The sequence below is a fragment of the Pleuronectes platessa genome, chromosome 23, assembly GCF_947347685.1.
Source record: "Pleuronectes platessa chromosome 23, fPlePla1.1, whole genome shotgun sequence".
In the NCBI taxonomy this organism is placed as follows: domain Eukaryota; kingdom Metazoa; phylum Chordata; class Actinopteri; order Pleuronectiformes; family Pleuronectidae; genus Pleuronectes; species Pleuronectes platessa.
Window position 1 is genome coordinate 3,938,475 of NC_070648.1, and position 27,991 is coordinate 3,966,465.

Consider the following 27,991-nt stretch of genomic DNA (forward strand, 5'->3'; position numbering starts at 1 on the left):
CCGACGCTCCACGCCCGCTTGTAGATCAGCGGAGTGCGCAGGTTTGCGAAGAGGGCGGGTACCGAGCTGTTGTCATCGGCGAAAGATGATTGAACGTCGATGGCCACAGATTTTTTCACGCCTGAGAAGAAGAAGTGATTTCACGCAGCGCAGACGTGAAGGAAGTTTCTCGTGATAAGCTAGAAAACCCAGCGAGGTAACATTGGACAGCCGCAGCTTCTTTACGCTAACGTTAGCTACGGGGGCTAATCGGCTCTGGTGCTTTTACCCGGCGGTGCCATTGTTGTTTTGAAGTGAACCTTAGCCGATGAAGAGAACTCATCTGTGCACAGCGGCTAACAGGAATGCTAGCGTTAGCAGCTAGGCCTCGACAGCGGGTATACTGTCACTCCAGCTCGCTGCCTGTTAATGTAGTCATGGTTTAATCCGGCTCTGCGGCCACACGCTCACATCTACGAGCCGTGTTAGCAAGCGGGTGCACGCTACTCATTTATCTGCGGGTGCTAAGCTAACGTTAGCCGAACGGGAGGGGGGTGGGGGGGGGACTGCGTGTAAAGTAGCGTAACTGGGCGTGGGGGGGGGGGGGGGGGAGGGTGGACAGGTGCGTCCCGGTTCCCCTTCGCGTGTGTGTGTGTGTGGTGTGAACATCGGTGTGTGGGACGCGTGGATTAACGTGGTGTGTGTGTGTGTGTGTCCGCGGTTTGCAGGAGCCGTGTGTGTGATGGCGGCCGACGAGGCGCTCGGACTGTGAGATGTGTCCTTCCCGGTCCCAGCTGAGCCTCTGTGGTGGCGACCTGCACAGCCGTGATCTGCATGGACGATGAGCCCCAGCGACCCGGACGCCTGAGATCCAGTTTCTCCTGAGACCTTCCTACCGATCTGACCACAATGTCTGTCTCCGTGAGTATTTCATTCCTGGATTTGCATGTGTGCATTTGTGCTGATGTGCAGTTGTGACTCGAATCTGATGTAAAGCCCCATTGCACCCGGGTGTGTGTGTGTGTGTGTGTGTGTCTTCCCTGCACCGCCTCATCATATCTGGATGTATCATCTGGACACTCAACGCCTCCATTACAGTTTTATGGGGGTCCCACATGGCCCAACTGAGCCCGGCGGTCCCCAGGGGGTTGGTTTAGAAAATGAAAGGGGGCTTGACTCCACTGGCTTTGGGATGGCAATTAAACCCTAAACAGTAAGGGACAGATGTGCCCCCTCGTCCCCCTCCCCCAACGCTCATCTCCCTCATTACCATTAAGCCCCTTGTTGTCCACTTGGTCATTGATCCTCCCCAACTGTGCCACCCCACCGTGTGCCCCTCCGCCTCATTACACAGCTGTGAATTTTTTGTTAGTCTGCATGATAGCGTTTAGCATTTCTTCTATTCTCTTTTCTCTGTTCATCCATCCTCTTTCCGTCCTCTGTCTCTCTCTGGGACGTTTTAAGAGATCTTCCCTATTCACTCCTTTTCACTCTCCATTCAACGACTCTTGACAATCGTCCTTATTATGCGTCTCACTTGGCGCTGCCATGTCAATGTACTTGTTTGTTTTGCGGTGCACAGATGTGAGACACGAGCTTGTGTGGATTTAGTTTGTCGATTAAAACCCACTTCTTTATGGCTATGTGGTGCACGTGAATAACTGAATGGGCTGGTCTGTCTTGCTGATCTCTCCTCTTGTCTCCTTGCCTCTCAGACGGTTTTAGCTAAGGCTCTGTTTGACAACGCGGCCGAGAGCCCAGAGGAGCTGGCTTTCCGGAAAGGTGACATCCTGATGGTTCTTGAGCAGGTGCAGAGCGGTGGGCCGGGTTGGTGGCTCTGCTCCCTGCATGGGAGACAGGGCATCGCCCCGGCTAACCGCCTTCGACTCCTCCAGACCGCCCCGCCCCCAGGCTCAGACCCTCGTCGCGGCCCCGGCGAGGATTCTGTTTACTTGTCACCTGGTCCGACATTGGTTCGGTCTGCAGTCAGCAGCAGCGCAGAGGATGTAGATGGAGTGTATCGTTCCCCACCGTGCGTGGGTGAGGGCCGAGGAGCGGGTGTCGCCTCGAGGCCCGGGGAGCTACGCAGGGTCGAGGGAGGGCGCCCGCGCTCCCACTCCAGCTCTGGCACTCGGCCCAGACCTGACTGGGATGTTGGAGTGGGGGGGCGTCCGCGCTCACCCTCTTTGAGGGGTCGAGGCACAGAACTGACAGGAACACTTTATCAGACTCCAGTAAGTCCCATACCTCAGCACGCCAGGCAGCCTGGAGCTCTCATGGCTGCAGAGTCGGTGTACCTCTCCCCCAGCGGAGCACCGAGGCCAGCTGATGATCCAGAGGACACCACATATTTAGTCCCTAGAGAAACACTAACAGATTCAGAGGACTGTTATCTGGTACCCAAAGGTACACCACTTGCAGGTGAAGATGTTTACCAGTCCCCAACTGGTGGTGTTGTAGCTGCAGCTGTCTGCTCTAATGGCCACTCTATGGTCAGTGGACCAAACGGTACCCCCCAGGCCAAACTAGGCCAGGACTCACCTGGGATGTATCAAACGCCCACCCCTGTGGGAGCAAACCTTCACAGGACTCCATCTTCACCTTTGGCCCACCAGCACCCATCTCAGTTATCTTCTTCTCAAGTATCTCCCAACCCTGCTATCGCCAGAGTCAAACCTGGCCTCGCCTGTAACCGGGGATCCCCATTGCTGGTCAGAGCAGGGCAGGTCAGGGGGCCTGGGTCACCAAGCTTTGCCCGCAAACCTCCTCCACCAGCACCTCCAGTGAGGGGAGTCACCAGGAAAGATGCACAGCAAGCAGCACCGACATCGGTCAATTCGAACTCTGTCCCCAAACCCACGGCAGCAGGTTTGCAGCAAGAAGAAGACAAACAGAAGGAGACTCCTCAGAGTAAAGAAGAGAGGATGAATAATGGGCTGGAGAAAAGCAGCAGTGGGATAAACAAAAATGGAGACAACCAGGATTACTCAGATTCTTTGGACGAACAGGTAAGTGATAGAAATTTCACTTACACACAGTGTGGTCGACCAAGGCTTGTGGTCATAACGATTTATGTATTTGTTGTATTTGTAGGTGTATGACACTCCTCCCAGTGGCAGGTGGCAGCGTTCAGTTCCCTCTTCCCTCGGTGATGAGGACGGCATCTATGACACCCCTCGCTATGTTCCATCTCAAGCCGACTCTGAGTCAGAGGTAAAGATGAATGCTAACTTTGTGTTTCTTGCTGGGCAAAGGTTTGTGTGTGTGTGTAAAAGACAGTTTAAAGTAAAGTTCCTCTCCCTCACAGAAAGCCCCCGCTACTCAAACTCCTTCACCAGCCGTTCAGCCAAAACTTCCGCCCAATTGTTAGGTCACATAATGCATGTCTGGTGGCTAGTCTGGCACGCCCCATAGTAAATCCAGGTAAAGCAAGAGCTCAGGCGGACATCTCCTACATGTGCTGGAAGCGGATGACTAATCAAAACAGAGTAGGCCCGCTGACCAATCAGAGCAGACTGGGCTTTGTCTGGAGTCTCTTGAATAGATGTGTGCGTTGCTCATTAAAGATCGACTTTAAACAGCACTACTCGCTGCATGTGTACACAATGTTTTGCACCTACATGTGGTTTATCTGTAATAACCACCTAGTGAAACATTGACCAGAATGATCAGTTACACACAAGTCACCTGGGAACTGTGGTGAACCGTTGAAATCATGTCTGTACAAGTGAAGCCGTTCACCGACAACAGATGAAGATCAGATTCTCGTCGCATTTTCTTCTCACATTCCACTTAGTGTGTCTCTCTCCCCCCCCTTCCCGTCACAGCAAGGCCACACCTGTCTCAGTCTGCGCTGCGAGCCTGTCTATCCGGTCCAAGTGCTGCTTCTATTTTCTCCCAGGCACACCCATCTGTCAGGGCTGAGCCAAGGCCGTGCCACCACCACCACCCTACCCCCAGCGGTCTCCCCTTTAATGATACTTGAACATGACTGCCAGTTGTTGGATTATTTTTTTCCCCTCTTTGCCTGCAATTACTGTGCGTGGACTGCAGGCTCACCGCTTTCCCCTCTTTGAAGTTTAACCGTCCAAATGTGTGTCTGCCATTAGTGGTCAGTGACTCTTTGTTGCATCTACTGACAGATTTTTTAGTTTTACTTAACCAGTTCCAGTCAGATCACCCACTATAAAGTTTAGTGCTCAAAAGGGCGTCTAAACGTGCAGTGTCCCATTTTATTTATTCCAAACTAGCTCGACTGCAGAATGTTTCATCGTTGACACAGAAAGCCAACTGTCCACAGAATGCATTGTGGCTATCCTATTTCTTTCTAAGGTAAACAATACACTATTTCAAACAGATTCCTTCTGTGCCCCTCCAAACACAGGTCTATGATGTCCCCACCATCACGCTGAACGTGTCCACATCAGATCTTCAGCCGGACGAGGGCGACGATGAAGTTTACAGTGTCCCGACGCTCCCGGGTTTGCCCCTGGGACCGGGAGAGTCCACCATCAGTCTCTGTGGTGAGGACGTCGTGAAGGTCGGACAGGTCTACCGTGTCCCGGTCTCTGAGAAACGAGCCAGCAGCGGGGATCACAAACGAGACTCCACCGAGCCCGACTGCGGCATCTATGACATGCCAGCCCTGACCATCGAAGTCCTCCCTCACTCCTCCTCGTCCTCCTCCACCTCTACCCGCCGCCTCTCTTGTTCTAGTAACGGCTCAGGTGACGTGCAGTGGCGGGCTTCGCTTTCCAGCCTTGTCCACTCTGTGCTGAGCGCCGCCTCTGGCCCGGCCTCTGCTCTTTCTTCACGAGACCTGGCCACCTCATTGGCCGAAATCCTGTCCACCTGGAAGGCCAGCCATTCAGGCGACCCGCCGCCGCCTCTTCAGCAGACCTGGGCTCGTCTGTCCGACCTGCTGCCGGCGTTATCCGCCATCGGCAACGCTCCTCCATCTGAGGGGCTCTTAACACTAATCCAGCGGTCCCTCGAGGAAAGCGCCCTCCTTCTGCAGGCTCAGGGCCGACCCCGTCTACCATCCCAAGAATCCCTGTCCCGCCGGCCGTTGCCCGCGCTCCCAGTGCCTGATGGGAAGTCATCTGGAGGCGGGATGGGCTCTCGTAAAGGGAGCTGGATCCAGGAGCGACCGCTGCCCCCGACCCCTCATCCTGCCTTCCCGTTGGCTCCTGCTCAATCAACTGTTACTCTCACAGTGGGCCCCAGTGATGGAGAAGATGATCCCAGCAACGAGTACGCTGGTATCGGCTTGACCCCGATCCCTGCCCCAGTTCCGACGGGAGACAGTGTTGGATACGTCAAACTGCAGGTCAGTTTTCGTGATGACGTAAAGGTATTTATTCCATGACCTTTGTTTCTAATATTCTGATATATCTGATCTGATCTTTACCTTCCTGTTGCTCTTGATTAATGTTACCTGTAGTTTTAATGTGATAATACAATCAAATGTGTCTGTAAACCTGCCTGACAGCTCTCTCCTCCCCACACTAGGGAAAGCCTGATCCACATTCTAATGTTCTGGCGGAGAACGGACTAACACACATGATCAGTGCAGAGACGCGGGTGAGTCCAATGATCACACGCATGATCCTCACCTCCTCTGGTCTAAATGCTGTCAGTCAATACTTCTACCTCTTTTATCGACATTCACTATTTTCAAAGTCCTGAACCCCACAGAGCAAGTCTTCACAGATCAGTCATTGATTCGCTCTGTGTTGACGGTGCACTGTGTTTACTAATGAGCAGTGTGACTCATTATTCCGGGCTGCAGCACCCCCTTGGCTCCCGATGTTGTCGAAACCCATGTTTACTATTAACTCTATACTCACCATGTTTATCCAGCGTTGCCAAACTTTATGTCACAATCCCCTTTGTGGATTTCTGACTCATAAATCTCTGTTTGCGTGGACATGACCGAATGTGTTTATGGCATCAGGGCTCCACGTCTATCGCTCTGCTCTGAGGTCACCTCGTCTTATTGCTCCATCTGCATTTTCATCTGCTCCTTGCTAGATTCCTTGGTTACGCCACAGACAACTTAAACAAGAGATCACTTGTAAATCTTAACAGCATTGCCTTTGCATTGAATGGAGGCTGCAGCACAATGGGGCACAGAGACGTACAGTCATTCTCCCAGCACAGCCACTTGTTGACATCCTGTATAGTGTGTGTTGGTGTCCAACTCTCTCTGACTTAATGTGAAGCACAAGACTCTGTCCAGCTTATTTAAAAGAGAATTGACTGCACGTTGCCTGTAATGTAGTTATAGTATACCTCGTGCTAAAGCTGAAAATATATCTTACTGAACTGTACACATCTAAACAGCCTTCTGCTTTTATTCACTTTGTTGTGAAGTCAAAACTGCTTAACTAAAGCAGTAGGATAGTTTCTCTCTATCTCCTGGTGTGTTCACAAAAAAGAGTCTCTTATATTGAGTATAAAGATAAATGAGTAGGTCACTATCAGAGGCTGGTTTTAGTAGCTGACGCTGTCGTGTGACTTCCTGTTATGAATACCAAGTTCATCTTATCTTCTGCAGCTGACCCCATCCCCACCTCTGCCCATGTCCCTCTCGCTGGAGGACTCGGAGCTGCTGTCCTTCTACTCGTCCCAGAGCCTCGCCCACCTCTCCTGCCTGGCAGACGCCATCGACGTGCTCTTCAGCAGCGTGCAGGGGAACCAGCCTCCCCGCATCTTCGTCGCCAGAGGAAAGAGCCTCATAGTGACGGCACACAAACTGGTGTTTATCGGGGACACGCTCTCCCGCCTGCTCACCTCTGCAGACCTCCGGGCCAAGGTAGCGAGACAAATCCCTCCTAAAATTTAGTTTGTGTGACACTATTTGAGTGAAAGCTAAAGTTCATCCCTTGGATTATATCAAACTTGTCTTATAATCGAATATGTGTTGTTATTTCTGCAGATCACAACCTCAGGGGGGCGACTCTGCCAGGCCTTGAAGTCAGTGGTGGTGGCAACAAAGGGGGCTGCACAAAACTACCCCTCAGTATCAGCCACGCAGGAGATGGTGGACCGTGTCGCGGAGCTCTCCCAGCAAGCGGCAGGCTTCTCCACTCTGCTCCAGCGTCTGGCAGAAATATCCTGATGATATCTCGTATCACTCGGCGAAAAAAAACTTTGTATAAACTACATATATATTTTCTCTCTCTGAAATGCCTTATTTGTTGGTAGACTCTTTCGTTACCTTTTCCTTGGAATGGGGTTGGAGCAAGTGAAGTTGGACCCTGAAATAAGTGTTTGGCTGGGTTCTGACTGTGCTGGGTCTGTCCTCCAACTGTGTGCTGGTTTTCCTTTTGTTTATATCCTGACCTCTGTGCTTTGATATCGGGCACACGTGTCTTTTTTGAGTGTTAACTTATTGAATATTTGAAGTCCCTCTGTGGCTTTGAGTGTCCATGCGGACTGCTTATCTTGGGAGCTTTACTTTATTATGTTTGCCGTATCCCCCCCCTCCCCCCCCCCCCCCCCTCACATGATAGCCATTTATCCTTCCTTCCTCTATTTATTTAGCCACAACCCCCCCATTCCAAAAATAGCTCAGAAGGAAGCCAAACATCCTGTTTCTGGTCGTCTTTGTACTGTGACACCTGAAAGGACTGTTGTGATATTCATTCAGAAACTGTTGAGGCAGCAAAGTGTTTTGGGTTTAATATGGGACAAGTGGAATCGGTTGTGGAGAGTAAGGAAGTGAGCGACTTCCATACATAATCTGTGCGAGTGTGTGTGTGTGTGTTGTGTTTATGTCGTGCCAATCTCCCCCTTGGCAGGAGAAGATAATCTGCAGTACAGTTTGTAATCCACTCACTGGGGATTACACGAGTCATCTCTCAGTACACGGTCAGGTTGAATCCCTGCAGTTTCTCACATGTCATGAAGACAGCCTCCTTCCCTGACAGAGATAGATGATGTATAATATATCAAAAATAATGCAGCGACCAAGTGTGAGCAGTGATGGTCGGGTGAGAATTTGTTCCTAATCCTGTTCTTTCCCACAGTCATGTGATATTCTAGCAGAGGCTCAGAAACCTGTTTTCCGAGGTCACCAGTCCCCACATGTCCTGTACTAATCTGCATGGTTACGTTTGTTTGACTTTGTTTGCTTTAAATGTTCATTTCCCATAAAATACACGTCAACACTGCATCTGCTAAGATAGTTTCAAGTCAGAAACCCGTTTGAAAAGGGAGTACGGTAGAAACTAAGGCTGGTTCTTAATATTATAAACGTAATTTATTAGTAAACAAAAGCATCAGTTTGGTTATTTTTACAAGATATTAATCAATATTTCAAAAAATATCCAAATGATCATAGATCCAGCCTTAGTAGAAACTGTCAAAAGGAAGCACAGCCCACTTTCAAATTGAAATGGGGGAGTTTTGTATTTTACATCCATCAAACTGTGTTTTCTGTCTTTTAAGTGTTCATTCACACCAGTCCTCAGGTGCACAGACAGCTCAGTCTGAAGCTGTCATGGAACTTATCGTTGACTGGAAGTGGAACAAACACGATATTCGTCACACTACGCGTTAGATCGTAAATGATTTACCTTCTGTATCATAAGTAATATTACCTAACCAAATCAGTATCGTCAGGGCATTGCATAATCAGTTTGGTTCTAGTTGTGTGTCTGTATAGATCATCTTCTGTGGAGTTCAGTTTCTTCCTGCTGTTGCATTTTCTCTTCCTGCAGCGCCACCCTGTGGAGGTTTGCAGTATTGAGTAATTGGACTCCTCCCTGCCACAACACTAATCTGTTCGTAAGAAGAGAGCACGATCAGCAAGTAACCTTTAGCTACATATTTATTATGATAATTTTTACGTTTGCTTTTTACAGTTTGCATGGCTTTAACTTGCTTCAATTGTTTTATATATATATATATGCACATCCTGCACCGGGAGGATCTACAACCAACACAAAAGTTTGTTTTTTTGGGAAAAATACATCCTAAGTTACAGTTTAATAAAGATACGGCTGGATTTTCTTTTGTACAAAAAAAAAAGCTTATTTTACACTACGTGAACCCATGAGTCTGTTTTCCATATCTTGAGGTATAGACAAGAAACCCTTTCTTCTACAGTAAAAACAGACCCAAACTACTTCTTTACGTTACACTACATTTGATGTTTGTCTTGTATGTTCAGAATGCACAAATACATCTTTTGCAATTAAATGAAATGCGTTTGGTTCTTTTATTATTATTATTACAGTATGTGCCTTGTTGTGGTTTATTGCATGTGCAGGGATTTGCTTTGCAGGAAACAGTGAATTTTAATTTCTTAAAAGTTTTATTTGTTACATACAAGTGAACAAAGGACATGAAGAAACAGGATCAGCTCGGCAGTGCAACAGTTAAATGGAAATGAAAGAAAGATGGGACGAGTTTACAATAAGAAACAAGTCAAATACAATACAAGCTAATATAGTTATTGCATAAATTGATTTATAATATTAGTATTGAGCCTTTTCAAGCTGGATGAACTTTAAATAAAGTTTGTTCCATTCATGAGGGTACATCGTGTGCCCCGGTCCGACCCGAGCTCTTCCGGAAACAGCCGAGCGGTGACGGGGGGGTTGGTGAGTAGGGGGGGAGCCACCGTAGTTTCGAAGAGCGGAGGGAAGCAAAATGGCGGACGACGATATTACGCTCGACGGGAAACCTCTACAGTCGCTGCGAGTGGCGGACCTGAAACTCGCGCTCGAGCAGAGAAACCTGCCGAAGAGCGGCCAGAAGAACGCGCTGGTCAAGCGGCTGAAGGGGGTGAGTGCTCCCCCGGCAAGGGGCTCGAGTCTCGGCGAAGTTCAGCAGGAGCAGACACACGGAGGAGGGGGGGTCGGGTGGACATTACGAGGCCGTGTGTGTGGTACTGGGAAGCGGGAACACATGAACCGTCTCCTGCCGCTGAAACCGCCTTTAAACCGGGTTATTCTGTAACGGGCCGGCGGGGAGGAAACCGTCCGCCATTACGGCTCTGGAGTTAATCCACAGCGACTCCCGGTGCATCGTGTGTCCGTTGAAGTGTGCACCTGTCAAGTCGAGGCCTAGCGTACTGTACATGGCCGCGCCCGCGCTTTGTGTGTGTGTGTGTGTTGGGAGCGACGGGTGCGCGCCTGGCGATGTAAACACGTAACAGCGACCCATTCGCGTTGTGTACTTTCTAGTGCTGTTGTTTTTATTGTTGTTGTTTTTAGCTGCAGACTTTGAGTTTACAAACAACCACAGGTTTCAGGGCCGGAGCGAGGATTTAAGAAGCACTAGGGTCCGGGCACACAAGCGCCCCCTGTCACTGAAAATACTCCTGTTCGCCATATTTATGTAAACACGACACTTGGTTAAATATACACACAGCAGTCCATGTATAGGAAGATCCAGCGGGTATATAATAACACATTTAATCATATATGTGTTCACTCATTGGTTTAAAAGTTGTTAGAGTAGATGGTGGATTGAGAAAACACAGGTAGAGATGGAATAACAAGCAACAGCGTAGGGTAATAACACAATATCTGTAATTATTGCATTATCAATAAAGTCCTGCAATAACCAATAGGAGTGATCTATGTGGAAAACATATTGTAAGCCTGTTATATCAACTCTGCGTCACATAATTATATGTTAGAACCACGTGTAATACTTACTGTAATACCAGTGTTGTAGTTATTTTAGTTTCAATACAGCATTACAATAGTGATTAGGAGCAATGAGGGAGTTTGTTTACAACCGATCCGGGTTTAAAACAACTTATTAGCATTTTATATACATAATATATATATATATACGACAACACAACCAGGCTATCACTAGTGTGTAAATAATGAGGGCACAGGAGGCCCATCACTCACATGCTGTTTGATATAATTCTCCAGAAATAGAGAAGTATTCCCAGTCAGGATCGTTTGTAATTAAATCCAGTTTGAGTTACTTTTAATTGAAATTAAAATTGTGCATTATGGAGTGAAATGGTGACCAGAACTGTGAATCCCTGAGTTAGAGTTTGTCCATAGAACTTTGCTGCAGCTCGCTCCCTTATATTGAAGTATGTGGTTGACATTTGCTTTTGAATTTATGGTATAATATCATGTAGTATACTTATTCCTCTTCCTCATCCCTGGCAGGCTCTGATGCTGGAAAACCTACAGAGGTCCTCCTCCTCCCACAGTGGGCTGCAGCCCAACTCTCAGGTAGGTTGAGATCATCAAAGATGGGCTTGCTTGCTTATCCTAAGACAGCGCGTGTGATTTCTGAGATGTTATTTCCAAGTGTTGAGTTTTGTGTGTGTTTCTTTGTCATAGATGGGGGAGGAGATGTGCCAGAACAGCTTCATCAAACAGTACCTGGCCAAACAGCAGGAGCTCCTTCGCCAGAGACTTGAGAGAGAGGCCCAGCAGGAGGAAGACGCCGACGGTAAACAATCAGACACACAATCAGAAATCAAACAGTAAAAAACAATCTGTGCTTTGTGAACGACGTATGAATGGATAAACACACTCAATGACAAGGATTCACTCGTCATGCACATGCAACTCAATATTAAGCATATTACTCAGCCACTGTTGACATTCAGGTTTTTTTGAATCATTGGAAACAGAGAACAGGAGAAGGTCAAATTGTGTTAGTTTTCAAACAACCCACACCATCTCTGCGCGGACGGAAACGTTAGAGAAATGGATCTGTCCTAGTTTAGGATCCAAACGTTGTGTCTCATGAATTTAAATCTGAACTTTGGTGCTGACACTTAAGCCCTGCCTTGTTCTCCCTCCCTTACAGAAAGCCCAGCAGTGCCAGAGGAGGATGAAGACCACTCGGAAGACAATGACTGCTATGTCTCTGAGGTCAGTTACGTCCACATACTGAATAATCCAATGAGGAAAACTAAAGATTCAGGGCAAATTAATGCTGTGAGAAATCTCTTTTCCTCTTATGCCTCTCTATATTCTACATCTCATGCAAAAATGTTGCTTGTGCTTTTACAGATTAGGTTTTTAAACTGTTATCTATGATCTTAGTAGTTCCGGAACCATCATGAAATCTTTAAATAAAATGTTTCCTGACTTGTGATTATTTGTCCCCAGCCGCACCGCCCCGTACCCTCCCAGTCCAATCTGACCAGAGCAGAGGAGAGAGGAGGAGGAGCGTCTGTGATGGGTCATGGGATGATGGGATACAACCCTGACATGGGCCCCAGTCCCACCCTTCACCACCATGAGCCCCCTGAAGCTGCAGGGGCGAGGATGCAGCGAGCCATGGGGCACAAGGAGCCCCCAGCCCCCTCTCCTCCTCGTGCTGTAGCCTCCCTGTCAGTGCGCGTCCTGGGTAAGCCAGATCGCCAGGGGCTGCCCCCTGCTGTGCCCCGAGCCCAGGAGAGGGAGGGAACTGCCCCGAGTGAACCTGGCTCAGCTCATCCCGTCCTCCACCTGAGCCGATCTGCTGGAGTAGCGACGGGAAGCCATGTCATTATGGATAGTGACGATGATGACGGTGATGATGAGGGTGATGATGAAGAGGATTGGGGGCCTGGTCCTGGCAAAGCACGAATGGCTAACAGAGTCCCTCCCCAGCCGCAGCAGATGCCCCCCAGTGTCCCTTTGGCAGGCGCAAGGTCCAAGCGCAAGCTTCAACCTCCGCAGCACATCCCACCACCACAGGTACACCACACCCCCATGCAGCTCCGCCACCCCACGCCTCCTCCCTCTCCACCCCCAGACCTGTTTCCCCTCCCTGACACACCCAAGCAGAGTCCACCAGACGCAGAGAACCAGGAGGGAGAGGGTTCTCAGCCTGCACCAAGGGTGGAGTCTGTCCCACCTCCTACCTTGCAGAGGCAAGACTCTGACTCCAGCTCTCGCTCCAGCAGCCCTGACCCCCCTGCGAAGAGTAGGCACGGACCCCTCTCTCTGCTTGTGCACGAGATGTCAGAAGATGCAGCTCATTCCACTGCTGGGTCTTCCAGTGAGTCACCACTGCATAAACTGGAGAGAAAGAGGCAACAAGAGACCAGAGAGATGGAGGAGGAGAGGCACCTGAAAAAAGAGAAGGAGAGAGAACGACAGCTGGAGCAGGAGAGGGAGAGAATTAAGGCACAAGAACAGGAGAGAGAGAAGAAACGCCTGGAAGGAGAGAAGGAAAAGGAGAGAAAACGCCTGGAAGAAGAGGAGAAACGGCGTCAGAAAGAGGAGCGAGAAAAAGAGAGAAAACGTCTGGAAGAGGAAAAAGAAAAAGAGAGAAAACAGCAGGAAGATGAGAAGAGACGAGAGGAGAAGCGGCTAAAGGACGAGCAGGAGAAGAGACAGCAGACAGCCAAGAAAGCGTGGGTGGTTGTAACTGAGCCACAAGATTCAGGCTCCTCGTCTGATTCTGACTCCAAATCAGACTCGTCTTCACGTTCATCACAATCCTCCTCCTCCAGGGAAAAATCCTCCCCTGCCAGGCCATTGAAGGTCAGTTATGGACTAGAGCATTGATAGATATTCCTAAGGTTTAGTAATAATGATAACAATCCCATGTTTGATCATATTTCAATCATGTTTATCACAAATTTTTGGTGACATTTCCAGTATTTTATTCCTTTCAATCTCCTCACATTATTTCAGCCATGTAGGGTTTTAGTTTTGAAGAAAACGTTTTCTTCACGGCTGATCTTAACATAACTTAAAGCGTATTGCTATTTGTGTTTCATTGTTCTGTCTTAAATGATTTCACAGAAGGTAAAACAAGGACAAGAAGCAGAGGAAGGAAAAAATACCAACCTGAGTAAGGAGGTGGAGAAACGACACCTTTCCAAAAGGTCAGTAACAGTTATTAAAATGGAAAAGTCACACCAGCACAATGAACGATAATCATAAATATGCATACACCTCCCTCTTGCCTTTTCTATATTTTTTTACTGTGTTTACTGTGCATGTTATTAATTCTATTCTCTTTAAAGGCCTTTGTCCCTCTTAAACTTTACTTTTTAAACTATTTTCTGTTACTAATTGCCTTTTAAGAACTATTATTATCTCTTAAGTTAAAAGACAGAGATTTTAACCTTAGTGAAGGCTGTGGTTTAAACTCTTCTTTATGAGCAGAAAATGACAAACACTTGATAAACAGCCAAACATTTGACAAATCTGAGGTTATACGAACTCACTGTCCTCGATATATACTGAACCTTTGTTATATCATTATCACTAAATAGAAGTTTTTGTAGATTCACGTGATATATTTACTACGACAACGGAGAGGACCGTGTCTACACTGAAGTCGAATAAACTCTGTTGGGTCGGAACTTCCTCGGTTTCTCCTTAACTATTAAGTTATATTCAGCTTTGTTTCTCGGCTATTGCTCGGACAAATTTGATTGGCTGCGTGAATGGCTGCTATAATTATGCGTTGAGTATATTTTGTGAGCATGGGCAGGCATGGGGGATCTAAATATGTGACACAGAGTGGATAACAGGCTTACAAGATGTTTTAAACAGGGGTCGGTTGTAAACACACTCCTTCATCGTCCCTCATGGCCATTGTGTTATACTTTATACTGCAATGATTACTTATATCGTTTATTGTCCAGCTCTACATTATTGCATGCTGTTTTCACAAACCACGATCATTCCATGATTCTACTTTTAGACCAGTTTTTAAATAAACAAGGGAATAAATGAGTCATTATTTCCCCAAAAGACAAGGTTTTCTGTCACAGGAGACACTTATGTTATCTAGATGACATGGTGGAATCACATGTTACATTTACCATAACAACAGACAGCACCTTGTCTCCACTGAAGTTGAATGAACTGGGTTGTGTTGTAGTTTTATCCATTTCTCTTGAACTATTAAGTTGTATTTGTTTCCCTGGACAAATTGGACCGGTCAGATAAACTCTTGCCTTAGTTTCCGGCCGTGTATAATTTGTCAGCGTGGACAGACATTGGAAACATGTGTCACAGACTTGATAACATGCTTACAAGATGTTTTAAACACGGCTCAGCTGTAAACACATTCTCATAGCTCCTAATTATAGCAGGTTGTATGTCTTGTCAGGCATTTGAACAGATGCCACAACCGACTCTACTGCTGCTGCTGTTCCTCCATCGCCTTCCCGTGTTGATACTTTCCTCCAATTCTGATTAAATGCCGAGAGAACGATTTTGTTTGCGATTATATTCTGGAATGAGCCACAATTTAAACATCTCGCCGGACTTTTACTTTGAAAAACCGCCCACCGGAAACTATTTTCTGCACTCCGGTATACTTGACACAGGTCTGTTGAGCCAACATGGCCGCCATGCATGCACCGCATCCCTGATGCCGACGCAGTGTGCAGCTAATCAGAGGCAGACACAACCACCACCGGGTCCGATTCGTGGTTCGAGTCCCCGTTTTCAAACTACCTTAAACCGGAAGAAGCGCGTCTAGCTGCTGGGGTGTCTGTTTTTACACCCGGGGTTTCCTGTCGAGGCATCATGCTGTCCGAAGGCAACAAAAACGGGTAAGAGAACCAACCTGTTCGACCCCAGAAGTCTGGTATTCATCCAGAAGGAATCGATCCGGTCCCATCGTGTGGATCGAGACCGCCTGTGTGTGAACCTTTAGCTCAGCTCAGCAGCTCCTCCGTGCCTGTTCGATTCCATTAGCCCTCACCGGCCTTGTGTTCCATGCTCGTCCATGTGAGGAGCACCGGGGGTGGGGACGTCGTGAGTCTTTTGTTGGGTGAAGGAGCAGGAAGACGTGCTCTCAGGGAGGTGATCAGAGCCTAAAATAGCGTTTCGATGAAGGAACACACTGATGAATAAATGATGGGTTTCATAGTGTTGGGGGGGGGGGGGGGGGGGGGGGTAGAAGCGTGGTGGCAGTGATTTCTCCCCTGACCTTAACACTGAGTCATGCCAGGTAGCCTCAACGAAGGGGTTTCTTATCCTGAACTGAGGATTCACTGCATCTCGTCCCCCCCACTAAGGCTCACTCAGCGCGGCCACACTGGGCTGCATCTCGCCGTGGAGCCCGCAGAGAACCTGTGTTTTGTATTTCTGGATTCGTGTGTGTGTGTGTGGCTGCTAATGGTCTCAGTGTTGTCGAGGGAGATCATTAAAGCAGCAGACATCTGTTCGCTGTACAGTCGGTGTGAATGGGCCCTGATGGTGTGATATCATTCTCCCAGCTGGCATCAGTGCACTCACCCTCGTTCACTGGGAGCTGATTACACGTGTGATCTGATCAGTGACAAGAGTTCTGAGAGTTCATCTTCTGGATTTAAGTAAATTCTGTTGAGCTGCAATGATTCTGAATGGATGCTGCAGGTCTAACAAATCCTACGATCACTTTATGTCAATTATTGTGAGAAGTAACATTTATTTTTCGGTAGATCTAACAGATAGGTTTTGTTCTGAAGCTGTACGTCAGCAGGCTTCTTCATTTCAACCTTTAGGTACATAAATGTGAAGCTCTAGAACGCATCTATACAGAAACACGTTTAATCGCCCATTGTGTTTTTTCTGTGCTCATTACATCACCTTGGCCTGGTCTCTCCTGATCCTGAGGGGTTATATTTCTCCTAGACATCTGTCTCCCTTTATAGCTGGCACAGGTGTGCCCCTGGTCTGGCACACACACACACAGAAACTGACATCCACACCCAGGGCAGAAAAGAATTGGTGCCTAACTCCCAAAGGACAAAGCCCAATGCCGTGATTGATATCAAACCTGGAATTCACTTTCGATACCAACCGTTTCCATGTTTGATAAATGGATTATTAACCTCCGTCAGATGTACAATGCAAAGAGCCATACGATGAATCAAAGAGGTGAGCGTGTGCTCCGTGATGGAGAGGAGGATGTGATCCTCCCCACCTGCAGGGGGATGCGGAGGAGGCTTTTGATAATGCTGGCAGGGGAAGTTGAGGGGGTAGCTAAAAATATAATCTTGTATTTTCTCTGTTGTAGATGAAGGCAATAAAATATGAAGAAGAGTTTTGGCTGTGTGAGCTCTGAGCCATTTTCAGACATGACCCCTGGGTAAAGTCCGGAGCACTGGTTAAGTAGTTTACCCAGAGTTTGACTTTCGGTCTTACTTCCTCTAGATAGTAAGTCTGGCCTCCTGGTATAAAGTCTGTAAACTGCGGGGCGTCTCACTCGGACATTTGCGTTCTCACAAGCACCGCTGTTTCTCTGATGACCCACTGAGAATCAGATGAAGACGACAAGCATCGCGTGAGCTATGTGCGTCCTGGAGAATGAATTAGTTTGAGGTGTGTCTGTGACCCCGGGTGTCAGTTAGCTGGTGAGTTATTTATAGCTTGACCCAGATCACCGGCCTCCAGCACCCTTCCTCCGACTGCTCCACTGTTTTCCTCGGTCTTGTCCTACACATCGTTTTGTGTCCCTTCACACTAATCCTCACACCACCCAGTCTCAAGAGCTGAGCTGGAACACCGCCATGTCTGGATTGAGGCCCCAGCTAGTTATCAAGGGGGAACCCTACTGAGAATTGCTGAGATCATCCTGTCTCACCGATCAGTCCCAAGTGACCACAAATGTCTCTTTTATTCCTGCAGGGAGGTGTCGGAGCCCACCGCAGCCGCCGTGACAGAGGTGGAACCAGACTCCGAGAGTCCCATGGCCGATCAGCCGGCGTCTGGCGCTGAGCCGGAGAGCAGCGAGAACCGCCTGGAGGAGGTAAGGTCACTGAGGGTGGGGCTGCCTTGGTCTTTGTTCTGTCTCCCACTAACCGGCATCCTCATTCACATACAAGCATGTGTAGCTTAGAGGATGACTCAAAACCAACACAACTCCAATGTTTTCATTCATGCCTTTTTGCCCTTGTGGAGAGTTCTACATCCTTTTCTCAACGTATAATTCACATAGACGATTGTACAATTGATCACCAGTGATGAAACAGTGGCTGAGTTGGAGTTGGGTCCCGAAGTAAAGAGGAATGAACTAAACCTTTCATTTGTGTTTTTAATGCAACTAATATGTCATAACTACCACATGAATTTTGATGATCTCTCACACACGTCCATTATCTGGCTCGGCCTCTTAGAGGGATGTTAAGTGCTGATGCTCCTAGAATACAAGTAATGATGTTAATAGAGTGATAGATTAGATGTTTGTGCTCTGGAGAGTGCATGTTCCTCACCCTACAGCTCCTGTCTGTTAGGAGGCAGTGAGAGAAAACATTAAACCCCAGGGCCCTGATGCACCAGGTCAATTATCATTTGCTGTTAATCGTTTGTGCGCGACTACGGCTCTTAGGTTTTATGGAGCATCCTGCACAATTGGCAAGGCATTGAACCGGTGGCAGAGAAAGCTGGTGAAACAAATTGTTTCTGTTTATCTTCTTGCCTCGGCCTTTTTCTTTTAGTGACAATACCAGGATTTTCACAATTGATATGGTCCCATTTCTATTTCATTCCTTATTTAATACAATAGTTTTATAATATTTGAATTAGATTAGCAGCAGATTATTTGTAGTAGAAGTATTTGATTCATGTTTGACTGCCAAGATTAATTACTTAAATAGTACTACTGACTTAATTTCCCCCTCACCAACCTGCAGCTTTTGTCTTTGTACGCTACTAAAATAAATCTTTCAGTGTGTCAGGGTCTTGGAGTCAGACCAGGGTATTTCATTTTATGCTGTCCCATGCAGTTTTCCCTTATTGAAATAAATAACACTATGAATTTTTACATCCGTTTACACATTAACAACCGGATTAGACCACAGATCTTTTTTGTTAGCAACGTAAGACTCTCGCAGGCTCATTGCATCGCATGTTCTCTAGATTACCTCGAATAATTACCTCTATGCTATCGAAAGTTATCAGGCATGTGTCCTTTTACCGTGTGTGTGTGGTTTAGATTTCTCCCTTGAGTTTGCACGAGTAATGGACCCTGACAGTGTGTGTAGAGATGCATCAGGGCTTGTTTCTGCTGTTTCTTTCACCCTCTCTTCATCCTCCCAGCTCTCTTGCTTCCTCCTCTCACGCCGCCTTTCTCTCTTTAACTCAGTGTCTCTCTTTTCCCTATTTGCCCCCTTTTACTTTCCATCTTTGCCTTTTTATATCCCATCATGATCGCCTCTCTCTCACTATATATATTTATGGTGTGATTGCTGTTTAAAACCCCATTGATTGCTTTGTTATGAAGGTTCCCATGCCTCTTCCATTGCCCCTAATGGTACCTGCTGCGTACTACTACTACTACTACCACCACCACCACCACCACCAACACCTCCTCCACTCCTCCTACTCCTCCTACAACTCCTGTCCCGCTATGCCCAAGTGCGTCGCTGGTACCTGAATTAGGCCCAGAGTCTGCAACCGTATGGCACTGAGTAAAACCTGAGCCTGCGAGGCCTCCCCCGTAGCCCTCCAGTGATGCGCTGAGCCAGCAGGAACTGCGTCTTCCATCCCATCAACACCGACAGCAGCGGCAGCCATGGTAACTGCAGCAGCCCGCAGTCGCCATGGTAACCCGGCCTCGAGGGCTGGGGGCCTGCTCGTCGATCTGAACCGCACTGGACTGTACTGCGCTGTGTGCTGGTGATGAATGATGGGATAGGGGAAGGGGAGTGTGATCTAACGCTCTGCATCGCCTCCCGCTCTCCCCGACTCTCCCATGCTGAGGATGAGCACACGAGTCTCAAAGTGTCATCCTCCCAACATCCGTGCTGCTGTCCTCCAAAAGCCAGATGCAGCACCGATGAAAGACAAAATTCTTCTGCACTCCAGTGTCACTTTCACTTCTACCTCCAATCCCACACTGCCCTCTGCTTGCAGGGTTGAGTAATGACTTTGGACTGAGATCTGCTGTATTAACCCAAACTGTGACCAGAGCAGTTATACGAGCACTCTTTGGGGTTTGAGCTTTACAGCACATTGGAAGATAAGGATAAGACCCGTATCTGTGGATGCAATATGATTATGTGCACTCTCAAATATCTGGAACAGTGTTTTTGCTTCAGCATGGAAGGCTAGCAGTTGCCCTCTAACCAGCCTTTTAAAGGGGGACATTCATTATTCAGCTGTGAAAGTGAAATCCTGTCGTCAAGCTGGATGTGATAATCACAAGAGAACTGTTCTACAGAGACATTCGAAGGACATAATATCAAGGACAAGTTAATGGACTAATCATGCACCGTGGCTTTGGGTGCAAGGTGCCATTGATCATCCACACGTGGCCCAACCGAGTGCTGGGCATGTACACAATCCTCTGCAGCCACACTGTCAGTGACTCAATGGCTTTTTCTCCAGGAAACCAAGATTCGCTGCCACCGCTGTGAACCTGGCAGACGGACATCTGGTAGTGTTATAAAACATCTATCTCTTCATCTCATCCACAACCTGTGGCCCTTGCATCTCAAGTGACTTCCCAATGATTTAGAGGCAATCAAACCTATTTTTCTGGATTGTAATTTTCCAAAGCCAAAAGCTCCTGGATTGTTTTTCCTTTTTTTTTTCCATCAAAAGACTGTTCCTGTGCTGTCGACTTAAAAAACAAAGGCAAGGACTCTTCAACTGACCTTCAGGCAATCAGAAACTCGAATGAACTTTTCAAACACCAACTCAAATCTTTTGGACAACACACAAACTCCTCGCAAGACAAGTTTTTATCGTTTTGACATTTCCGATACACTCAAATGTCGGAAAGACTTTCAGGACCGTACATCGGAGAAGAAGGACACCTTTGACTATAAATCCAAGCCAGTGGATTTATTCCCGATGCACCTCACAGATCATGGACTCCAGCTAAAGTATACCTCGCCCTGACCCTCATCAGAATCCACCATGAGACAATTTGAAACTCCCGGCTTCCCAAAAGACTGTAACACGACAAAAAGTTCTCCCCAGCCCCATTCAAGAAAAAAAGTCCCATCCAGTGATAAGTTCCTGCCTGGTGGCAAATCTGCACACTCAAATCGAGTCCCGCCCTCACTCCTCTGCCTTCTCTGATTGGATCCTTGTTGCCTAGATACAGTACACACTGTCGTGCGGGTGGGCCATAGTCAAGCCAGTAAGGAATCAGGTGTCAAATGGTTTAATTGAAATTATAAACTGTAAAAAAAAACAAAAAAACGTTTTTCTTTCCTTATCTTTTTTGTAAATCAGAGGAGTGAATTATTCTCCTCTTTGTAATTTTAGTATCAAATCTGAACCGACACATGTACTGCCGTTTGAATTTGGTATTTTGACACCAAGCTGAAAATGCTCATCATGCATTTGAACTCTGTGGATCCACAGTTGATTCTTGTTTAAATAATTATTGGTGTATTGGTGAATGTCAGCTGCAGTATAAACAGTCCAGACAGATCTTTGAGTCTTCAACACTCCTCCTCTCCACCTCTGTTCACAGTCAGTTCATATTTAATGATGCTACAGATACTCGGGGATCATGTGCTACCATCACACAAGTTAGAAATTATTATTATTATGCTGGGAGAGCTGGCTCATACGTAGTTCACCCTTCCTTTGTTCTTCTGAACCACATGACAGCTCCCAGATAATTACAGGAGCCGGCTTTGAAAAGGAAAATTAATGAGTAGCAGGTTAAATATTATTATGATTTAACATTAAACGTAGGGTTGGTAATTTGTTTCTGAAAAGTATTTGATCTTAGAATCCTCTTCACATCCTGATAATCATCAACGTGTGGTTGGGGGGGGGGGGGGGATTCACAACCCTAAACCTAAACTATTTAGTATTTAGTATTTAGACTGGATTTGGGACTAGGGTTTGTATCACCTAGTCCTAAAAGGGAACTGAGATATATCTCTGGATAGGATTTACACAGGATATGTTATAGGGTCAATGGACTATATCACAGATAGGGGCTCATATCCTTCCTGGTTTTCGTTAAAGAAAATCAGACTGAGGCCCGACAGAGAAGGTTAACCATCAGTACCAAGCACAGTAGTGTGGAGATCCCCCCCCCCCCCCCCCCCCCCCACCACCTCGAGAGAAAGTACACCCAGTCAGCCTTGCAAAGTGACAGCATCAAATCAAAAACCGGCACTTTCTATTCTCAGAGTAGTCTGGTGGACACTGTAATGTAATATCTTACAGTATTGAGATATGATCCAGTTTACACACAGCCCTTAATGCACATCATGCACACACACACACACACACAAACTAACTAGAGGGGAGCAGTGTATAGATTTATCTCTGTGTCTGTGAGCAGAGGTGGAAGGCAGAAATGTGTCTGAAGTCTCACTATCGACCAAACCATCTTCTTCTTAATGTGGCACAATTGGAGCCTCCAGGTCTCTGTTACTTTATCTCCCCCCCCCCGCACCCTCTCCTCCACTTGTCTTGTTTCACCTCCTCTCTGTTGATGTCTGGTCTGGACTCTGGTTCTCATCTCGCCCCGCACCCCTGGGGTTTCTGTATGTTCTCTCTCTGTCTCTCTCTCCTCTCAGAGCACAACTCCTAAGGCTTTCGCTGCCCGGAAGATATCCTTGACCAGTGAGTATACCACTTACATGTCCCCCCCCCCCCCTGACTCCTGGATCATTCGTCCCACATGAGGACTGGCAAAAACAAAATGCCAGACTCCTAGAATTTTAAACTCCTTTTCTCTCCTATGGTTTTCAGCTGTAAATAACTTTAAACGATTCAAGTTTTTGGGAACATTAGCGCATGTGACAGTCATGCTGAGAACGTAGGAGTTCTGTCTAGACCTGCAGTGTTACTTTTATTTTATTATAGAAATAATTCGATTTACAGAGTTGGTATGAACTTTTCTTTCAACATGTTCCATACCCAAGCTGAAGTCTTCACTTAAATTTTAAATCTGAGCGAAATATCGCAATTTTGAAAGTGCTCATATTGTAACTAGATCAAAGTCGGCAAATGCAAATATCGTTAGGGGAAGCTACAATACATCTTATTTTCACCATACTACATTGCTCCTGCTGAGTTTTCAGCACCGCTTCTGTTTTAGACGAGTAAAACTTAGTTTTGCCTTTTTAAAATTTTCTGAAAAGAAGTAGTGGATAGAGCCTCTGTTCCTTTGTCTTATGCTATTTATCTATTCCTCGATTCCTAGTATTTCATCTACATACTCGACTTCCCATAATATTAAATCAAATTATTTGTCTGAATTCCATTTGTAAACTCTTTAGCCTTAAATAAGTAACAGTTACCCTCAGAAAAAGGGGCTTCAAATAATAAAACAGTCTCTTATGCTTTGAGCTTGCAGTGACTTGACACTCAAGTTCCCCTCAGTGTGTTTTCTCTCTGTCTCTCTCTCTTTCTTCTCTTCCCTGTGATAAACTACCTTTTCTCTGACTCCTGCAGGCAGTAAGACGTCTCCAGCCACCGCAGATGGAGGAGCAGGAGAATCTGAGGCGACGGCAGCAGGAAGGAAGAGGCGCTGGGGCTCCAGCACAGCAGTCACTGCTAAGAAGCCATCGATCAGCATCACCACCGACTCACTGAAGGTACTGAGAGAAGACTGACGTCCTGAAATCTTTATAATTTCCTCTCAGATTTGTATTGTGGCTTGAAACTTGCCAGTGAACTTTTCCTCCAACCTTCTTCTGTCTGTGTCTCTGTGCTTCAGTCTCTGATCCCGGACATTAAAGTGAACCAGGAGGCTGTCGTAGAGCTTCACCCAGAGGAGCTGCAGCTGTCTGGGGACGAGGAGAACCTGGACAACAGCCACAGTGACCAGGACAAGGGACTGAAGATCAGACGCACTGTCACACAGGTACAGAGAGTTATATCATTGTCTTTAGGAATAAGACGGTACAGATCTTGTTCAAATAGTTAAAATCACTTTTTCATCTGGAATTGTTGTCCAAGTGTGTTTTGAACCATCACATGACTGTTCTTCTACCTGTTATTCCTCTCCAGGTCGTCCCAGGGGACAGTCAGGAAAATGGCCAGACAAATGAAGAGGAAGAGGTGGAGAAACCAGAGAAGGAGAATCCGCGCCGGACTTCCAGAGACAAAAGGATGAACAGTCTCTCTGAGGAAGCAGCAGAATCACAGACATCCGTCAATGTTGACATCGAGGCGAAGAAAGGTAAAGTTTGTGGGCTTTGAACTGCTGTAAATTGTTGGGTATAAATCTCTTTGCTGCTTCTGTCTTGTCATCATCCCTCAGGCATCTCTCCCTCTCTTCTTGATTACACACATTCCTGTTTTTTAAAGTCCCTCTCACTTCTTCTTTCCCCCAGTGACTCCCAGTGACAGTCTGGTGCGTCGCTCCATCAGCCAGCAGAAGTCCGGCGTGTCCATCACCATCGATGACCCAATCCGTGCAGCTCGGCAGCCCTCGCCACCTCGAGGCAAAATCTCCAATATCATCCACGTGACCAACCTGGTGGGTTTAAAACTCTACATTACAGTCGAAGGCACAAATACAGCCCAAGTCCAAGTTATAATGTAATCCCATAAAAAGATCCTGTTATATTTTAGTGTCTTAACTGAACTGGAGCCTGGAACTTTCCCCACAAACTCAAATTATGTGGTTGCTCAGGGGGAAAAAATCCAGCTTTTCCAAATCCACCGTACACATTTTTCGTGAATGAGGCGTATTGTGTTGATGCCAGTGGAAACCATATCACCATCATACCCATAATTAGAGTCAGGAGCGCTTAACCAGGTATTATGGCTGCAGTCAAGCATCACTTTAAGTTGGGGGCACAGTGCGTGACTAAACAGATGATGACAAGACAAGACATTACCCATTTAATGACTGGTATTTGCACATTTTTTTGATTCGTGCCATAGAAGCAAGACTTTAAAGTGACACATGGATCAAAGTATATAACGCATTTCTTCTGCCACCCAGCCTCTAATAAAACAGAATCTAAACAAACAAGACAGATCAGAGAGTGAGGCTGTAAATATCATCACCATCGTGTTCTTAACTCATTTGAAATATCGGCCTTACACTGACTTTGGTAACTGACTGGTTCTCTGTCCTCATCCTGAAGGTGCGCCCCTTCACCCTGGGTCAGCTGAAGGAGCTGCTGAACCAGACCGGCACCTTGGTGGAGGAGGGCTTCTGGATCGACAAGATCAAGTCTCACTGCTTCGTCACTGTGAGCATGAAGCTTTTCACTTCTGTGTTTACATCCACCTGTGTTAACATGTATTTAACCTTCAGAAGGATTTCACTGCCTTGTAACCGTTTCCCTCTCCTCGTGTGTCTGTAGTACGCCACAGCAGAGGAGGCCGTCTCCACCAGATCAGCCATCCACGGGGTCAAATGGCCTTCAAGCAATCCCAAGGTCCTCAGCGTGGACTTCTGTGAGCAGGATCAGGTAACGAACACCTTGAATCTATTAAATACACAACTACCAACCTTACAGAAGATGGTGGGAAGAATATTCCAGCTTAACTTCCTTGAACTCCTGGTTAATTTGAACCACACAAGTTAGATTTAAAAAAAAATCTTCATTTATGACTTCAAATTGAATCCAGACAGTGTCTGAAAGTGTGGATGCGTCTTCTGTTGCTTTATAAAATATATATTAAAACGTTGTTGCCTTAAAGTCTTTAAAAGTGCCCCCCCCCCCCCCCCCCAGTATGTCCCCGGGTGATTCAGTTTATTTTTTGAGCCATTTTAAATGAGCGTCTTCACACTGGGGTTTTCTCTTAATATGTAGGAAGTGTCGAGTCGTCCAAACTGGCTGAAGTTGCCCATTTGTACTTGAGTCCATAACATCTGCTTAATACACAGCAAATCTTCAAATCCGCTGCCAGAGTGGCATCAGATTATTTATTCATCTTTTTCTGAAGTCGTGCATCTCCATACAATCTGACATTTGTCTCTGTGTGTCCATCCGCAGCTGGACTTTGTCAAAGGCATCCTGAAACCAGACAAAGAGGAGGAGCACGTCCCCCAGCCGAGCGCCCCTCAGAACCGGCTGCCCCCCCTGATGCCCGAGCGAGACCGGGAGCGCGAGCGGGGAGTCGCTGGAGTGCGCGACCTCTGGGCCGAACGGCAGAGAGAGATGGAGCGCCGGGAGCTGGCCCGGGGCGAGCGGGAGTGGGACCGGGACAAGGTCCGGGAATTCGCCAGACCGGGGGAGGACGGCCGCCGATCCCGATCCAGAGAGAGAGAGCGGAGGAGGAAGGACCGGGCGAAGAGCAAGGAGAAGAAGTCAGATAAGAAGGGTAAGAGAACGAGGAGGAGACGGGAAAATAATAATTGCCTTTTTAGACAAACACATTTTATACAAGTAACAATTCATCTGTAATTTCTGTGGTGATTGGGTTGATTCTGTTCAGCATCAGTGTTTACTTTACTCCAGAGAATTCACCCGTTTGTTTCCTCACTAACAGAAAAGGGAGATGAGCCTCCGGCCAAACTTCTAGACGACTTGTTCCTCAAGACCAAAGCGGCTCCATGTATATACTGGCTTCCCCTGACAGAGGATCAGGTGGGTCCCACACAAACACACACACACACACACACACACACACACGTTTTCAGTCGTACAAAGATACACTCAGAGTATCGAGACTTCACCTGTGCTCAGAAATGTAATGGTGTTTTGTGTCCCCCAGGCGACACAGAGGATTTTGGATCGCAAGGAGCGGCAGAAGGAGCGCGAGCTGCGGTGCAAGCAGAAACAAGAGGATGAGGACAAGAAGCGGGAAGAGGAGAGGAAGGAGCGGCTGAAGGCTCGCGAGAAGGAGGGCGGCGGCGGAGGCGGCGTGGCGGTCGGAGGCGGAGGCGCCGCGAGAGGAGCCGACGGAGACCGAGAGAGGGACCGCGGCCGAGACAGAGAGCCGGACAAGAGGAGGGACGGAGGTCAGCGGCCCAGTCGACCTTCAGCCAGCACTGGCAGTGGAAGACGGTCTCGCAGCCGGAGCAACCCTCGGGACAGACGCCGCTGATCGGTGGGAAAGCTGAAGATTGAGGGAGAGAGAGGGGGAAGCAGTGTGGCGGAGGACACAGCAGACAGGAAGTCTTGGGAAGGGACTGTCTCCACTTGGTGAATCACGTCTCGCCTCAGATTCAGGACTCGTGTCTGCCCCTCGCCACCTGCACCCGCCGTGCTTTAATTCATCCACCTGGACGCCAGCGTTGTCTTCCAAACACTTCTGCCATGTCCCCGCCTCCCACACGTCAGTCCTCACCAAATGTCGCTCACATGTTCGGTTTGTAGTGAAGTCACGTTTCCGTCTCGCTCCTTTCTCCCTCAAGTCTTTTCTCCGTGTGTTCTCTTAGGAGCGAAAATTCAGTCTTCATCCCGTAGAGAGCAGCAGCGTTCCTCCTCCTCCTCTTCCTCGCCTCCGTGTAGTGCTGTTCGATTTCCCCCGCCAAAGAAAAGAAGCCGGGAAGGGCGGCGGCGGTTTCTTTGGCACGCCTCAGCAGTTTGTCCCCGCTGAGGTTTGGGAGCCCGCCTCTTTATTTTAGTTCTGTGGGTGAACAGTTCCTTCCTCCTCGGAGCCCTGTAATAAAACCGGTCCAAAATAGATCCCTGACCTTCAAATGTGTTCCAGGATCGGTTTTAGCGTTACTCCTCTTTTTCTGTTCTTTTCTTTTTTTATACATATACGACTAGATCTACAGGCCGTTGTCGATGTCGCCGTGAAGAAAGTTGATTTGTTTTTGTGGAAGTTTTATGCATCGTTTTTTGTTTTTTTCTGCCTTGGAGGTTTGTGTGTTTAAAAGCAGGTGACGTTTGTACGAGGGAATCTCGATCTCCCACAGATTCCTGATTCCCTGAAGTCTCCATGACTGTAACTTAGAATAAGCGATAGGAAGAGATGTGGTAGCAAAGCTCGTGATGATGCAAAAGCCCAAGTTGATCTTCAGTGGTTGATTTACAAGGACGGGATGGATTTCAAGTGGAGGGTTATTCTGTTAATGCTTCAGGACGCTGACCTTCCCTGCACTGACGTCTCCAACTACCAGTCCCCTCCTACCACCTTTCAATCAAATATATATTTAAGAGGAGATAAAAAAAAAAAAAATGTATCTTCTAATAGAAATAATGGTTACAATTTTAATATTTTTAATTTAGTTCTTAGTT

The 27,991-nt window shown here is 47.3% G+C and overlaps 2 protein-coding genes across 3 annotated transcripts; both read left to right on the forward strand.

The window, feature by feature from the left end:
• The first annotated feature begins 76 nt into the window (after nucleotides 1-76).
• Nucleotides 77-9,199, forward strand: efs (embryonal Fyn-associated substrate). The gene is made up of 8 exons (XM_053416473.1): nucleotides 77-196; nucleotides 708-900; nucleotides 1,695-2,987; nucleotides 3,073-3,192; nucleotides 4,364-5,308; nucleotides 5,491-5,562; nucleotides 6,539-6,796; nucleotides 6,920-9,199. Exons 2-8 carry the CDS (start codon nucleotides 889-891, stop codon nucleotides 7,100-7,102), a joined length of 2,883 nt encoding a protein of 960 aa, XP_053272448.1. The 5' UTR covers nucleotides 77-196; nucleotides 708-888; the 3' UTR covers nucleotides 7,103-9,199.
• A 405-nt stretch (nucleotides 9,200-9,604) lies between these two features.
• Nucleotides 9,605-27,901, forward strand: acin1b (apoptotic chromatin condensation inducer 1b). Of its 2 annotated transcripts, XR_008333906.1 has the most exons (18): nucleotides 9,605-9,774; nucleotides 11,130-11,195; nucleotides 11,307-11,418; nucleotides 11,782-11,846; nucleotides 12,087-13,451; nucleotides 13,716-13,798; nucleotides 17,547-17,667; nucleotides 22,412-22,457; nucleotides 23,292-23,434; nucleotides 23,557-23,703; nucleotides 23,850-24,021; nucleotides 24,176-24,321; nucleotides 24,938-25,045; nucleotides 25,160-25,267; nucleotides 25,796-26,123; nucleotides 26,292-26,389; nucleotides 26,517-27,080; nucleotides 27,184-27,901. XR_008333906.1 is itself a non-coding variant. In XM_053415596.1 (17 exons), the coding sequence occupies exons 1-17, from the start codon at nucleotides 9,640-9,642 to the stop codon at nucleotides 26,847-26,849; spliced, it is 3,576 nt and encodes a 1,191-aa protein (XP_053271571.1). In that variant the 5' UTR covers nucleotides 9,605-9,639; the 3' UTR covers nucleotides 26,850-27,901. The 2 variants fall into 2 exon arrangements, 1 of the variants encoding a protein (XP_053271571.1); XM_053415596.1 differs by having other exon boundaries at nucleotides 26,517-27,901.
• Nucleotides 27,902-27,991: the final 90 nt, after the last annotated feature.

Coding starts and splice junctions, on each gene's coding strand:
- acin1b (XM_053415596.1), top strand. CDS start 9,640: ATGGCGGACGACGATATTACGCTCGACGGGAAACCTCTACAGTCGCTG. Junction 13,799..17,546: donor AAACGACACCTTTCCAAAAG/GTCAGTAACAGT, acceptor TTATTCCTGCAG/GGAGGTGTCGGAGCCCACCG. Junction 17,668..22,411: donor GCGAGAACCGCCTGGAGGAG/GTAAGGTCACTG, acceptor CTCTCCTCTCAG/AGCACAACTCCTAAGGCTTT.
- efs (XM_053416473.1), top strand. Junction 3,193..4,363: donor AAGCCGACTCTGAGTCAGAG/GTAAAGATGAAT, acceptor CTCCAAACACAG/GTCTATGATGTCCCCACCAT. Junction 5,563..6,538: donor TGATCAGTGCAGAGACGCGG/GTGAGTCCAATG, acceptor TATCTTCTGCAG/CTGACCCCATCCCCACCTCT.